Here is a 16,309-nt window from a genome sequence, read left to right as displayed (position 1 = left end):
CCCTTAAGGCGATACATTCTCTATATCGGTGGGATATTGGAGGGTCCTCATCTTGTTCATGTAGTGGCACAGGTTCCATTATGTTAAATGTCCTGAAAACATTATTATTCGCTACGTTTGTGTTATTACTCACATGTATTTGTTTACTTTGTGGGACTCTGTGTTGGGTATAAATGTGCAGGAAATGACCCAAACATATTCACTAATCAATTATGTTCAGACCATTCTAGTCATGCGGGCCGGTGCCAGCACGTACACAGGTCTGCGCCATTTGTGTAACTCCTATTAATGTCAGTGGGAGATGTGCAGGAGCTGAGGGGCTTCCTAAACTACTCCAGGGGCTGCGACCAAGCAGGAAAAGGCAGTGGAGCAATCTTTTTTTTTTTTTTTTTTTTGAGCGAACCCAAACCCCTGTAAATTGTTTTTATTTCTGAAATGTTCTGATATCCTGTCTGTAAATTCATCAATAGATTCAGGGAGAAGTCACACCAGATGAGATCTCTGAAGATGAGAACGATGTTATGGGGGATCTCCGCTGTAAAGAGGAAATCCCGGAGAATACTGGCGCAGGTGAGAAACAGCCACAAAATACAAAGGAAATTCTTTCTCCGCGGCCGGTCCCTCTTTCTCCGCTGCCGGTCCCTCTTTCTCCGCTGCCGGTCCCTCCTTCTCCGCTGCCGGTCCCTCCTTCTCCGCTGCCGGTCCCTCCTTCTCTGCTGCCGGTCCCTCCTTCTCTGCTGCCGGTCCCTCCTTCTCTGCTGCCGGTCCCTCCTTCTCTGCTGCCGGTCCCTCCTTCTCTGCTGCCGGTCCCTCCTTCTCTGCTGCCGGTCCCTCCTTCTCTGCTGCCGGTCCCTCCTTCTCCGCAGCCGGTCCCTCCTTCTCTGCAGCCGGTCCCTCCTTCTCCGCAGCCGGTCCCTCCTTCTCCGCAGCCGGTCCCCCCTTCTCCGCTTCCTGTCCCTCCTTCTCCGCAGCCGGTCCCCCCTTCTCCGCTTCCTGTCCCCCCTCCTCTGCAGCCATTCCCTCCTTCTCCGCTTCCTGTCCCCCCTCCTCTTCAGACCGTCCCTCCTTCTCTTTGGACAGTCCCTCTTTCTCTGCAGCCATTCCCTCCTTCTCTACGGCCAGTCCCTCCTTCTCTGCAACCATTTTCTCCTTCTCTTCTGACTGTCCTTCCTTCTCCGTTGCCGGTCCCTCCTTCTCCTCAGACAGTCCTTCCTTCTCTGCAACCATTTCCTCCTTCTCTTCGGACATTCCCTCCTTCTCTGCAGCCATTCCCTCCTTCTCCGCATCCGGTCTCTCCTTCTCTGCAGCCATTCCGTCCTTCTCCACATCCGGTCCCTCCTTCTCCTCATACAGTCCCTCCTTCTTTTTGGACAGTCCCTTCTTCTTTGCAGCAATTCCCTCTTTCCCCATGTGCGGTCCCTCCTTCTCCGCAGCCATTACCTCCTTCCCTGCGTCCGGTCCCTCCTTCTCCGCAGCCATTCCCTCCTTCTCCACGTCCGGTCCCTCCTTCTCCGCAGCCATTCCCTCCTCCACGTCCGGTCCTTCCTTCTCCGCAGCCATTCCCTCTTTCCCCGTGTCTGGTCCCTCCTTCTCCGCAGCCATTACCTCCTTCCCTGCGTCCGGTCCCTCCTTCCCCGCAGCCATTTCCTCCTTCTCCGCAGCCATTCCCTCTTTCCCCGCGTCCGGTCCCTCCTTCTCCGCAGCCATTCCCTCCTTTTCCGCTTCCGGTCCCTCCTTCTCCTCAGACCGTCCCTCCTTCTCCGCAGCCATTCCCTCCTTCTCCGCGTCCGGTCCCTCCTTCTCTGCAGCCATTCCCTCCTTCTCCGCTTCCGGTCCCTCCTTCTCCTCAGACAGTCACTCCTTCTCTTCGGACAGTCCCTCTTTCTCTGCAGCCATTCCCTCCTTCTCTGCGGCCGGTCCCTCCTCCTCAGACAGTCCCTCCTTCTCTGCAACCATTTCCTCCTTCTCTTCTGGCAGTCCCTCCTTCTCCTTTGCCGGTCCCTCCTTCTCCTCAAACAGTCCCTCCTTCTCTGCAACCATTTCTTCTTCTCTTCGGACAGTACCTCCTTCTCCGCAGCTGGTCCCTTCTTCTCCTCAGACAGTCCCTCCTTCTCTGCAGCCATTTCCTCCTTCTCTTTGGATGGTCTCTCGTTCTCCGTGGCTGGTCCCTCCTTCTCCTCAGACAGTCTCTCTCTCTTTTTGGACAATACCTCCTTCTCTGCAGCCATTTCCTCCTTCTCCGTGTCTGGTCTCTCCTTCTTTGCAGCCATTCCGTCCTTCTCCGCGTCCGGTCCCTCCTTCTTCACAGCCATTCCCTCCTTCCCCGCATCCTGTCCCTCCTTCTCTGCAGCCACTCCCTGCTTCTCCACATCCAGTCCCTCTTTCTCCACAGCCATTCCCTGCATCCGGTTCCTCCTTCTCTGCAGCCATTCCCTCTTCCGCATCCGGTCCCTCCTTCTCCGCAGCCATCCCCTCCTTCTACGCAGCCATTCCCTCCTTCTACGCAGCCATTCCCTCCTTCTCCGCTTCCGGTCCCTCCTTCTACGCAGCCATTCCCTCCTTCTACGCAGCCATTCCCTCCTTCTACGCAGCCATTCCCTCCTTCTACGCAGCCATTCCCTCCTTCTCCTCAGCCATTCCCTCCTTCTCCGCTTCCGGTCCCTCCTTCTATGCAGCCATTCCCTCCTTCTCCGCAGCCATTCCCTCCTTCTCCGCTTCCGCTCCCTCCTTCTCTTCGGACAGTCTCTCTTTCTCTGCAGCCATTCCCTCTTCCGCATCCGGTCCCTCCTTCTCCGCAGCCATTCCTTCCTTCTCCGCTTCCGGTCCCTCCTTCTAAGCAGCCATTCCCTCCTTCTCCGCAGCCATTCCCTCCTTCTCCGCTTCCGCTCCCTCCTTCTCCGCTTCCGCTCCCTCCTTCTCTTCGGACAGTCTCTCTTTCTCTGCAGCCATTCCCTCTTCCGTATCCGGTCCCTCCTTCTCCACAGCCATTCCCTCCTTCTCCGCTTCCGGTCCCTCCTTCTCCGCAGCCATTCCCTCCTTCTCCGCAGCCATTCCCTCCTTATCTGCATCCGGTCCTTCCTTCTCCTCAGACCGTCCCTCCTTCTCTTTGGACAGTCTCTCTTTCTCTGCAGCTATTCCCTCCTCTGCGGCCGGTCCCTCCTTCTCTTTGGACAGTCTCTCTTTCTCTGCAGCTATTCCCTCCTCTGCGGCCGGTCCCTCCTTCTCTTTGGACAGTCTCTCTTTCTCTGCAGCTATTCCCTCCTCTGCGGCCGGTCCCTCCTTCTCTTTGGACAGTCTCTCTTTCTCTGCAGCCATTCCCTCCTCTGCGGCCGGTCCCTCCTTCTCTTTGGACAGTCTCTCTTTCTCTGCAGCCATTCCCTCCTCTGCGGCCGGTCCCTCCTTCTCTTCGGACAGTCCCTCTTTCTTCACGGATCCTAAAATCTAAGGGTACCGTAAAACTTGAAGCTTTATTTAATCCATATTAAATGTCCAAATAAACATACATACAGTCTTAAAATGGAAACACATAGGACTTGACGGGTTTCATGGCAAAGCACTTAATCATCAGTCTAATGAACCGTGTTACTGCGATTATAATAACCCCAGGTCAGCGCATAATGTCTGCAGCCGGTGCACACTAAAGTGAGAACAGATGAAACACGAGTAGAAAAGCTCTGAGAACAGGGTCACAGCAGTATGTAACCTTAATGGGGAGACTCAAATTCCACCAATATTCTTACATAATTGGAGATTTTCCTTCTCTAGGTGATGGAAAATGATAGATTTTATGAAAGGCAGGAGGCGCGCATTACGCATTAAACTCTTTTACTGAACTTTTGCTGTGAAAAAATTAACAATATTACAAAGAAAAAAACGTTATCTAGGTGAATCCTAATATGCTTGTAAAATAGCGTAACCGCCAATCAGCTCAGTATCTAGGTAGTATATGGAGATGTTTCTTTAGACTCCGCCTCTTTCTTTGAACAAAACCAGTATGAACAGTCTGAAAGAAGAAACAGTCCTTCAAGAGATAGGAAATGATGAACTTCAAACGATGAAGACTTAAAACAAGAGAATCCGTAGATAGACAACATCTGGAAGATGAGGAAAACTCCGGCAGGAAGTAGAATCTTAAATGGGAAGTAATTAAAATAATTAGGGATGGGTTAAAGGGAGGGATGATGCTCGCCTCCTGTCTTTCATAAAATCTATATTTTCTGTCACCAGTGTAGGAAAATCTCCAATTTTATATCAAGACAGGAGGCTTCACATTATACAAGTTTAAAGCTTAACCGGTTGCCGTTTAAGGACGAACCGGCTCATCCTGAGACGGCAAGCGGTGTATGGCGCAGGCTCCCGACTCTAGCCCGCGCAATACCTGCCGCCCCCCAGCGGATTCCTGTAGCTGGGGGCTGCCGTTAATAGCACACATGCAGCGATCGCCACGGGCAACTAATTAACCATGACAGCGGCATCTAAAGGGTCCATTGTGCTGGATCACCCCCCGGCAACGCAATCGTGGGGGGCAATCCACTGTGAAGGTAGCTGGAGGGCTTACCTCTGCTTCCTGCTCATCCACGGCTGAACCAGGCTTTATCAATCGAGCGCAGAGCACACAGATCAATGGAGTTCTATGAAACCAATCTACTGATTCCTCCTAAAAGTCCCCTAAGGGAACTAAAAGTGTAAAAAAAAAAAAAAAAAAAAAAAACACATTAACCCCTTCCATATTAAAACTTTGAATCACCCCCTTTTCCCAAATTCCATATAAAAAAATATGTAAACATAATAAAAATAAACATGTGGTATCGCTGCGTACGTAAATGTCCGAAGTATAAAAATACATAGTTAATTAAACCGCACAGTCAGTGGCGTACGCGTAAAAATATTCCAAAGTCCAAAATTGGTTATTTTTGGGCACTTTGTATACCATAAAAAAAGTATCTGGTGAATAGATGTAGAGAAAACACGGGTCTCGGCGCAATCAGTCAGATTAAATCACAATAATGTGGTGTATAGAAGAGCAGTCCATTTATTAAGGTGCCAAACAAATGCGTTTCGAGGCCTCACCAGCCTCTTCAATGTTAAAATGGCTTGTACAAAACAATACAGACGGTGAGCTGAAAAAGCCAAAATGGCGCTAAAATCATTTAGATGACCTGTGTCTGATGTCACCTCTCCTGCCGGAAACGCAGGAGAGTGACGTGCTGTGTGAACAAAGTCCAGAGAAGTGTCACCGGGTATTAGTAAAACTGATCTGTAGAGAAGTACATAAGGTGATAATAAATGATGTCCCTGCCTCCCCTACATAATCAGCGACTGTAGACTAGCACCGTGCCGGGAGGTGTGGGTGCTAGGAGAAGATGTGCTCCTTGGCCCGCACAGCTGTCAGCGGGCTTCAATAGCGATGCTGCGGAGCGGCGTAACTAAGGACACTGTAGCTCGCGCATGCGCGTGGACAGAATGAAAGGCATTTCCGTGGACATGAGCTTCTACTGGGGACGGTGTGACTCGCTCATGCCAGAGGAATGTGTAAGTGTCTCCCAATAGGCATGGATTCAGCTGGAAGGGAGTTTCTTATGTTACTGGAGATAGTAGAGCAATGATTTCCACAGCTATTATGGGAACAATCTTCATATTTCTATATGAAATGTAAAGAATGACGACTGATATACCGGAGCATGTGTATAATTCTTTTATATATATTAGCTTTAGACTGTAAAGGATTGGATTGTTGTACGATACTGTATATTAATAAATGTGCTGAGGGGTTAATTGAATCCGAGGAGGTCTCCAGTCCTCTGCATATTATAGACTTGGCCAGTCTGGGGATTTAGGAGCATTATATTGGACCATAATATTTTACATAGGCAGCACCTTTTTGCAGGTGTTAAATAAATATATATTAGGTGTATATTTAGTTCCACGGTACTTTTAGATGTTGTCAATTTCTTCATTCAAACCAGATGGGTATAATGTGTTCATCTTGAAGATCCAGTAGGACTCGCATCTCCTAAGATATTCAAACCGGTCTTGTACATTTAAGGGTATAGGTTCTAAATGCATTAAAATTGCGGTTATGAAATTCCTTGGCATGGCGTGATACGCTATGTTTAATGAATCCATGGTGAACATTATGACGATGGTTGTTCATTCTGGTTCTTCTTAGGACCAATCTTAGGAGACCCAAGTCCTACTGGATCTTCAAGATGAACACATTATACCCATCTGGTTTGAATGAAGAAATTGACAACATCTAAAAGTACCGTGGAACTAAATATACACCTAATATATATTTATTTAACACCTGCAAAAAGGTGCTGCCTATGTAAAATATTATGGTCCAATATAATGCTCCTAAATCCCCAGACTGGCTTAGCCGAAACCAGTGATGTCCAAGTCTATAATATGCAGAGGACTGGAGACCTCCTCGGATTCAATTAACCCCTCAGCACATTTATTAATATACAGTATCGTACAACAATCCGATCCTTTACAGTCTAAAGCTAATATATATAAAAGAATTATACACATGTTCCGGTATATCAGTCGTCATTCTTTACATTTCATATAGAAATATGAAGATTGTTCCCATAATAGCTGTGGAAATCATTGCTCTACTATCTCCAGTAACATAAGAAACTCCCTTCCAGCTGAATCCATGCCTATTGGGAGACACTTACACATTCCTCTGGCATGAGCGAGTCACACCGTCCCCAGTAGAAGCTCATGTCCACGGAAATGCCTTTCATTCTGTCCACGCGCATGCGCGAGCTACAGTGTCCTTAGTTACGCCGCTCCGCAGCATCGCTATTGAAGCCCGCTGACAGCTGTGCGGGCCAAGGAGCACATCTTCTCCTAGCACCCACACCTCCCGGCACGGTGCTAGTCTACAGTCGCTGATTATGTAGGGGAGGCAGGGACATCATTTATTATCACCTTATGTACTTCTCTACAGATCAGTTTTACTAATACCCGGTGACACTTCTCTGGACTTTGTTCACACAGCACGTCACTCTCCTGCGTTTCCGGCAGGAGAGGTGACATCAGACACAGGTCATCTAAATGATTTTAGTGCCATTTTGGCTTTTTCAGCTCACCGTCTGTATTGTTTTGTACAAGCCATTTTAACATTGAAGAGGCTGGTGAGGCCTCGAAACGCATTTGTTTGGCACCTTAATAAATAGACTGCTCTTCTATACACCACATTATTGTGATTTAATCTGACTGATTGCGCCGAGACCCGTGTTTTCTCTACATCTATTCACCCGAAGCTTCTACATTTGGCCAGGACTTCCTAATCGCCGAGACCGGTTCGGCTGCACCGTTATCATTTGCTGTCACAGGTGGTTGTGTTTTGCACACAACCACAAAAGGTGAGCAAGATTGCCCCCTACCTTTATACCAGCACTTAAATGGGCACTGTCACCAACTTTTTATTTTTTATTTATTTTTTATATGTTTTAGTACTTATGTACTACAACATATCTTTAATATAGTTTAATTTTTTATTTATTTTTTATTAAAATGTTTTAATTTACATTTGAAAACCGGCCACTAGGGGTCTCCCTCCTAGTGGCCGGCTGCAGCCTGGCATGACGTCACGCCTGAATTCGGACCGATGCCGGCCGGGCAATCAGTCCGAATTCAGTCAGGCTGCGCTCGCTCCCTGCCTGTCAATCAGACAGGCGGCAGCGAGCACTGAGAACAGATGCGCGCGTTGGCTCCCCTGCTCCACTGCTCCCTGGCCTCGCACGCCGGCCCCGCCTCCTGGCATCCAGTCGCTGGTGCCGGTATCCACCTCACACCGGACTGTCCTGCACTTTGGTATTGGGGAGAGCGGGTTGTGCGGCGGGGTTCGGGTAGCGGTGTTCGTGGGTGGATGTAATGGGGGGCGTTTGGGTTTTCGGGTTTCGCCGCGGCCATGGAAAGATATTGTTTTTAACACAGGGTGCCACCAGCTGTTTCACCACTACAACTCCCAGCATGCCCTGACAGCCAATAGATGTCAGTGCAAGCTGGGAGTTGTAGTGGTGAAACAGCTGGAGGAACCCTGTGTAGAAGAACTAAGGGCAGAAGTGTTGGCTCCAGCAGGCATCAGTGATGTGGTGCTTGCTGGGGAAGTCTGCCTGGTAGTGACCACACTACCAGGCAGACAAAAAGGCCTTTTTAATATAGTAAAAAAATGTAAAAGCAGGGAGAGGGTTAGGGATAGATGGGCAATAGGCAGTGGGAGCTACTAAGGACTATTATCCCATGAGAAGCTCTGCAGTTTTTTCTTTCCATATAGATGTAAAAAAAATTTATAAAAAAATTAGCCCTCATACATCCCTGTATATGGAAAAATAAAAAAAAGTTATAGGGGCCAGAAGATGACAATTTTACACATACTAATTTTGGCATGTAGTTATCATTTTTTAAGTAGTAAAATAAAATAAAACCTATATAAATTAGGTATCCTTGTAACCGTATGGGCCTACAACATAAAGATATGGTGTCATTTTTACCCCCAAAATCACAAAATGGATTTTTTAATTTTTTTATTTTTATTTTGCCCCCACAAATATATTTTTTTCTCTGGTTTTGCCGTAAATCTTGGGGTGAGATGATTATAATGACATCAAAGTACAATTGGTGGTGCAAAAAAAAGCTCTTATATGGGTCTGTAAAATTGAAAGCATTACGATTTTTAGAAGGTGATGAGGAAAAAACAAAAGTGCAAAAACGGAAAAACCCTGCGTCCTTAAGGGGTTAAACAGTATATAATGAAGAAAGTATATATATATATAATAATAATAAACATTTACATAAGAGACATAGAAACATGAGGTTCAGATTTGAATTAAAAAGTTTTAAAAGTAGATTCAGAAGACCAATTGGCTGCTTTTTAAAGATCAGAGAGGGAAGCGCCAGATTGTACAATTTGTGTGGAAGCGGATCCTCTAGTAGAATGGGCGCCAAAAACAGATTTATCAATACCGGCAAGGGACATGGAAGTTCTTATCCATCTAGCTAGAGTTGAAGAGGATACAGGTAAGTGGAGTTTACAATAATGGAGACAATTGGTACGAATTTCATATCCTTCAAACAACCACACAAAGTTTAGGACTATGAGGAAAAGGATAAAAAATCTTGTGTAAGTCAGTTTTAGTATGTCTATGAACTGAGAAGAGAACACCATGAGGAGTAAATTGTCTAGAGGAGATGTCTAATGCTTTAACATATAGAACTCTTTTGATAGACATTAAGCATAATAAAGATGTCACTTTAAAAGAGAGAAGATTTAAAGATAATGAATGATTATCTTCCCAAGAATTAAAGAGAAAGAAGTGAATTAACATCCCATGTCAAATGATATTTAGGAAGTGGAGGACGTTTTCAATTGTATACCTTTTTAAGAAGTTTACAAACTAAGGGATGTTTACCGATGGGTATAGATTCCACTGAAGCGTGATAGAAAGAAATAGCAGAACGGTATAAATTTAGAGTTCTTTACACCTTTCTGGCATCAAAAGAGGCTGAAAGGTAATTCAAAATGTGGGGGAGAGATGTGTGTATGGGATCCAGATCCCGTTGAGTGTACCAATGAACCCAAAGTTTCCAGGCTGATCAGTAAGCAGTTTGGGTACCTGGAGCCCAGGACTCTGAAAGTATGTTTCTAGTTGGTAAAGAAAATCCTGAGTTAAGGTCGATTGACCCAAGATCAACAACGCGATCAGATCGAGTTGATTGCACAATATCAGTGGATGAGGATTACCTGATGGATCTAGAAGTAGAGCAGAGTGGGACGAGATGAGTCTCGGAATGTCTATTAGCATTCCTCAAATCTGGGGAAACCAAAATTGTGTTGACCACCACAATGATCAGGACAATGGTTGATTTCTGAGTTGAGACTTGAAGTAGAAAGGAGAGCGAAAGGCGGAAATGCATAAAGTACACCCGGAGGCCAAATTTGTAGGAGGGCATACACTCCCGAGGTTTCCGGATCGGGACGCCAACTTAAGAAATTTTCACTTGTCGAGGTGAGAAGCAAAAAGGTCCATATGAAGTGGACCCCAAAGAAGATTTATCTATTGAAAAACAAAGGGGTCTAATTTCCAGTGACTGGAATCTGCAAGGTAAGGAGAGTTCCAATCTGCTACGGAATTGGAGAGTCCTGGGAGATATTCCGCTTTCAGAATTATGCTGTTATCCAGGCAAAAATACCAAAGATCCTTAGTGATGTCAACAAGGAGTTTTGATGTAGTGCCTCCTAACCGATTGACGTAGTGGACTGCTGAAATGTCCATATGGAGAAGTACGCAACAATGGGACATATCCTTCACAAAACTATTCAAAGCAAAAAAGCCTGCTAAGAGTTCCAAACAATTGATGAGAAGTTGAGAATCTGAAGGAGACCATTTCCCTCCTGTAGAAAGGGGACTGCATCTTGCGCCCCAACTTTAAAGACTGCCATCGGATTCTAGAATGAGATCCGGATTGGAAAATCATTTTTCCATTCCAATCCTGAACGTGATGAAGCCAACAGAGAAGTTCCTCCTTGGATTCTTGAGAAATTTGAATTTTGTCTGAGTAACCCTATCCTTTTCTTAAGTATTGGATTCTCAGATGTTGAAGGGCCCTGTAATGTAAAGATTGCCTGAATTGAGGCTGAAAGAAGACCAACAACCCGGGTGATTGAACTTAAAGAGATTCGATCTTTGTTGAGAAGAGATTGAATCTCTTTCCGAATCATCTTCATCTTTCTTGGAAGAAATTCTATCTCTCTCGAAGGGTTTAAAATTGTTCAATAGTCTCAGATTTGAACAGGTCTGTAACCTCCGTCTTTCTTTTTCACTAGAAAAAGATTGCTGATAAAACCGGGGGAATTGAGAGGAACCTGTATGTTAGTGTTTTTGTTTTGAAGATCTTTGATTTCTGAATCTATTATTTTGTGATCTTCCTTGGAAATATGGATGGGATGAGGAAGATGAAACTGGAAAGGTTGATACATAAAATCTATTTGACAACCTATTACAGTGTTGAGAATCCACTGATCGGAAGAGATCATACCCCTGTTTTGGGAAATAAATTGAGTCTTCCGCCCACTGGAGGAAGAGGAGATGATAGGTATAGAAATCTTACCTGATGTGGGTCTGAATCTGGTGGATCCTTGTTTTCCATGGGTCCTCCAGTGTCAGCCATGGTAGGGGGAAAAAAGGGGAGGTTGGGTAGTTTGGAAGACCGGGTATGAAAATCTGTCCGGTTGGTAGGATCCTCTGAGACCTGTAGTGGGAAGTTTGGCTGGGAAAACGGCCTAGTTTAAAAGAGTGATCTAAGCCCTTATTTGGGTTTTTACCCATTTTTTAAATAAAAATATTGGAAGAATGGGGTCCAATTCAGGTTTCATGGAAGCATTGTGGGGAAGGGAAGGGCGAGGGCATTCAGCCCTGAGCTTGTTTCTAGCTTTTTTTTGTCTAGACCTTTCCTGATCCACAAGGAAAGGAATTGTTCAACTTGCGGGTTTGGCACCCATTTCCCAGACCTGGGGTGTTTGATGTGGGATGAATCGAAGATTGGGACCCCGCTAGAGTCTAGTACATCAGAATCTTTGATATCAGAATAATTTTCATCTACAACACTACCCTCAGAATCATCATCAGGGTGATTGTAGGGATCATCAATATCGGAGTTGTCATTATCGTCCTCATAGGAGGAGTCATCAGAGGTGTCAATAAAAGTATTGGGTTTAACCCGTTTGGATACTCTTAGCCCAACAAACAAGTTCTTCCTCGTGGGTGAAGGGTCTTTTTTTGAGCCAGACTATAATTTTCTTCCATGTTGGCAGAGGGTCTGTGATGCAACTTTTTTGCACTTTTAACATGGCTGCATGAGGGAAGCAAGCAGTCATCACGTTCCTGACCAATTTCCTCTGAAATCATTTTACTAACTTTATGAAAGGAATGGTCGCCCTTTTTTTAACCCCTTAAGGACACAGCCCATTTTCACCTCTAGGACGCAGCCCTTTTTTGCACATCTGACCACTGTCACTTTAAACATTAATAACTCTGGAATGCTTTTACTTATCAATCTGATTCCGAGATTGTTTTTTCGTGACATATTCTACTTTAACATAGTGGTAAATTGTAGTGGTAACTTGCATCCTTTCTTGGTGAAAAATCCCCAAATTTGATGAAAAAATTGAAAATTTAGCATTTTTCTAACTTTGATGCTCTCTGCTTGTAAGGAAAATGGATATTCAAAATACATTTTTTTTTTTATTCACATATATAATATGTCTACTTTATGATTGCATCATAAAATTGACGTGTTTTTACTTTTGGAAGACACCAGTTCAGCAGCAATTTTACAATTTTTCACAAAATTTTCAAACTCGCTATTTTTCATGGACCAGTTCAGGTTTGAAGTAGATTTGAAGGGTCTTCATATTAGAAATACCCCATAAATGACCCCATTATAAAAACTGCACCCCCCAAAGTATTCAAAATGACATTCAGTAAGTGTTTTTACCCTTTAGGTGTTTCACAGGAAAAGCAGCAAAGTGAAGGAGAAAATTCAAAATCTTCATTTTTTACACTTGCATGTTCTTGTAGACCCAATTTTTGAATTTTTACAAGGGGTAAAAGGATAAAATGTATACTTATATTTGTAGCCCAATTTCTCTCGAGTAAGCACATACCTCATATGTCCATGTAAAGTGTTCGGCGGGCGCAGTAGAGGGCTCAGAAGCAAAGGAGCGACAAGGGGATTTTGGAGAGTACGTTTTTCTGAAATGGTTTTTGGGGGGCATGTTGCATTTAGGAAGCCCCTATGGTGCCAGAACAGCTAAAAAAACACATGCCATACCATTTTGGAAACTAGACCCCTTGAGGAACGTAACAAGGAATTAAGTGAGCCTTAATACCCCACAGGTGTTTCATGAGTTTTGCATATGTAAAAAAAAAAAAAAATTTCACTAAAATGTCTGTTTCCCCCCAAATTTCACATTTTTGCAAGGGTTGATAGCAGAAAATACCCCCCAAAATTTGTAACCCCATCTCTTCTGAGTATGGAGGTACCCCATAAGTTGACCTGAAGTGCACTACGGGCGAACTACAATGCTCAGAAGAGAAGCAGTCATATTTGGCTTTTTGAGAGCAAATTTTGCTCGGGGGGCATGTCGCATTTAGGAAGCCCCTATGGTGCCAGGACAGAAAAAAAAAACACATGGCATACCATTTTGGAAACTAGACCCCTTGAGGAACGTAACAAGGGATAAAGTGAACCTTAATACCCCACAGGTGTTTCACGACTTTTGCATATGTAAAAAAAAAAAATTTTTTTACCAAAAATGCTTGGTTTAGCAAAAATTTTTCATTCTTAAGAAAGGTAATAGCAGAAAATACCCCCCAAAATTTGAAGCCCAATTTCTACCGATTCAGAAAACAGCCAATATGGGGATGAAAAGTGCTCTGCTGGCGCACTACAGGTCTCAGAAGAGAAGGAGTCACATTTGGCTTTTTGGAAGCAAATTTTGCTCTGGGGGCATGCCGCATTTAGGAAGCCCCTATGGTGCCAGGACAGAAAAAAAAAAACACATGGCATACAATTTTGGAAACTAGACCCCTTGGGGAACGTAACAAGGGGTAAAGTGAACCTTAATACCCCACAGGTGTTTCACGACTTTTGCATATGTAAAAAAAAAAATATTTTTTACACTAAAATGCTTGTTTTCCCCCAAATTTTACATTTTTACAAGGGATAATAGCAGAAAATACCCCCCAAAATTTGTAACCCCATCTCTTCTGAGTATGGAAATACCCCATAAGTGGACGTGAAGTGCACTGGGGGCGAACTACAATGCTCAGAAGAGAAGGAGCATCATTGAGCTTTTGGAGAGAGAATTTGGCCATGTGCATTTCCAAAGCCCCCCGTGGTGCCAGAACAGTGGACCCCCCCACATGTGACCCCATTTTTAAAACTACACCCCTCACGGAAGGTAATAAGGGGTGCAGGGAGAATTTACACCCCACTGGCATTTGACGGATCTTTGGAACAGTGGGCTGTGCAAATTAAAAATTTTATTTTTCATTTTCACAGACCCCTGTTTCAAAGATCTGTCAGACACCTGTGGGGCGTAAATGCTCACTGTACCCCTTATTACATTCCGTGAGGGGTGTAGTTTCCAAAATGGGGTCACATGTTGGTATTTATTGTTTTGCACTTATGTCAGAACCGCTCTAAAATCAGCCACCCCTGTGCAAATCACCAATTTAGACCTCAAATTTACATGGCGCACTCTCCCTTCTGAGCCTTGTTGTGCGTCCCCAGAACACTTTGCACCCACATATGGGGTATCTCCGTACTCAGGAGAAATTGCGTTACAAATTTTGGAGGCTTTTTTTCTTTTACCGCTTGTGAAATTTTAAAGGATGGGGCAACACCAGTATATTAGTGTACAAAAATGTTTTTTTTTTTTACACTAACATGCTGGTGTAGACCCCAACTTCACCTTTTCATAAGGGGTAAAAGGAGAAAAAGCCCCTCAAAATTTGTTAGGCAATTTCTCCTGAGTACGGCGATACCCCATATGTGTCCCTAAACTGTTGCCTTGAAATACGACAGGGCTCCAAAGTGAGAGCGCAATGCGCATTTGAGGCCTAAATTAGGGATTTGCATAGGGGTGGACATAGGGGTATTCTACACCAGTGATTCCCAAACAGGGTGCCTCCAGCTGTTGCTAAACTCCCAGCATGCTTGGACAGTCAATGGCTGTCCGGAAATGCTGGGAGTTTTTGTTTTGCAACAGCTGGACGCTCTGTTTTGGAAACACTGCTGTAGGATACGTTTTTCATTTTTATTGGGGGGGGGGGGGGGGGAGAGGGTTGGTAGGGGGGGGCAGTGTACGTGTGTATATGTAGTGTTTTACTCTTTATTTTATGTTAGTGTAGTGTTTTTAGGTTACATTCACACTGACGGCGGATTACACTGAGTCTCCCGCTAGGAGTTTGAGCTGTGGCTGCAGCTCAAACTTGAAGCAGGGAACTCACTGTAATCCGCCGCCAGTGTGAATGTAACCTGTACATTCACATGGGAGGGGGGGGGGGGGGGGCAAAACTACAACTCCCAGCATGCACTGACAGAACGTGCATTCTGGGAGTTGTAGTTTTGCAACAGCTGGAGGCACACTGGTTGGAAAATACTGAGTTAGGTAATAGAACCTATTACCTAACTCGGTATTTCCCAACCAGTGTGCCTCCAGCTGTTGCAGAACTGCAACTCTCAGCATGTACTGATTGCCAAAGGGAATGCTGGGAGATGTAGTTATGCAACAGCTGGAGGCACGCAAGTACAACTCCCAGCATGCCGAGACAGCCATTTGCTGTTCCTGAATGCTGGGAGTTGTAGTTTTGCAAGATTTAGAGGGGTTCAGTATGGAGATCACTGACAGTGGTCTCTAAACTGTGACCCTCCAGATGTTGCAAAACTACAAATCTCAGCATGCTAAGACAGCAAACTGCTGTCTGGGCATGCTGGGAGTTGTAGTTTTGTAACATCTGGAGGGCTACAGTTTAGAGACCACTGTCAGTGATCTCTAGCCTGAACCCCTCTAAATCTTGCAAAACTACAACTCCCAGCATGCCAACACAGCAAACAGCTGTCAAGGCATGGTGGGAGTTGTAGTTTTGCAACATCTGGAGGGCCACAGTTTAGAGACCACTCTCCAAACTGTCGCCCTGCAGATGTTGCTAGGCAACAGACTCCGGAACACCCGGCGCCATACTCACCTCCACCGCCGCCGCCATGATCACAGCCTCCGCCGGGTAAGAGACCGCCGCTGCCACCGCTACTACACGCTTCCCCCCGCTGTGCCCGGACACCGATGGGTGGGCATAGCGGGGGGAACCGAACTTTAACCCCCCCCCCCCCCCCCCCCCCGCCCCCAGTCTGCTATTGGTCAGTCGCTCGGCCGATCAATAGCAGGGATAGGAGGGGTGGCAACCCTGCCACCTCACTCCTATCTCTTCAAGGGGTATCGAGGGTGTCTTGGACACCCTCGATCCCCCTTATTTTATCGCGGCGCCGCCGTTAGTGGGCAGGGGGAAAGCGCTCCCCCTGCAAACACCATAGATGCCGTGATCAGAACTGATCACGGCATCTATGGGGTTAATGCTGCCGGGACCGGCGCGATCGCGGCCCCGGCAGCTGCGGTGGGACTCCGGCTGTGATTGACAGCTGAGTCCCACCTGCGATCTCCTGCGCTGCCCGCGGCAGAGCAGGAGATCGCTTGGACGTATGCATACGTCCAATAGCGGGAAGGGGTTAATGC

The 16,309-nt window shown here is 45.7% G+C and overlaps 1 protein-coding gene across 1 annotated transcript in view; it reads left to right on the top strand.

Annotated features, from left to right (window-relative positions):
* Positions 1 to 16,309, top strand: part of LOC130340894 (zinc finger protein 189-like) — a gene marked incomplete in the record, with an annotated part of 80,793 nt that overhangs the window by 17,348 nt on the left and 47,136 nt on the right. The window contains 1 exon segment of the mRNA XM_056554220.1: positions 471 to 570. Within this exon segment, the coding sequence (XP_056410195.1) occupies positions 471 to 570 (100 nt within the window).

Source organism: Hyla sarda, unplaced genomic scaffold, assembly GCF_029499605.1.
Source record: "Hyla sarda isolate aHylSar1 unplaced genomic scaffold, aHylSar1.hap1 scaffold_604, whole genome shotgun sequence".
NCBI classification, from domain to species: Eukaryota; Metazoa; Chordata; class Amphibia; order Anura; family Hylidae; genus Hyla; species Hyla sarda.
Note: the sequence above shows the minus strand (reverse complement) of the source record. Positions and strands in the feature narration are given on the sequence as shown.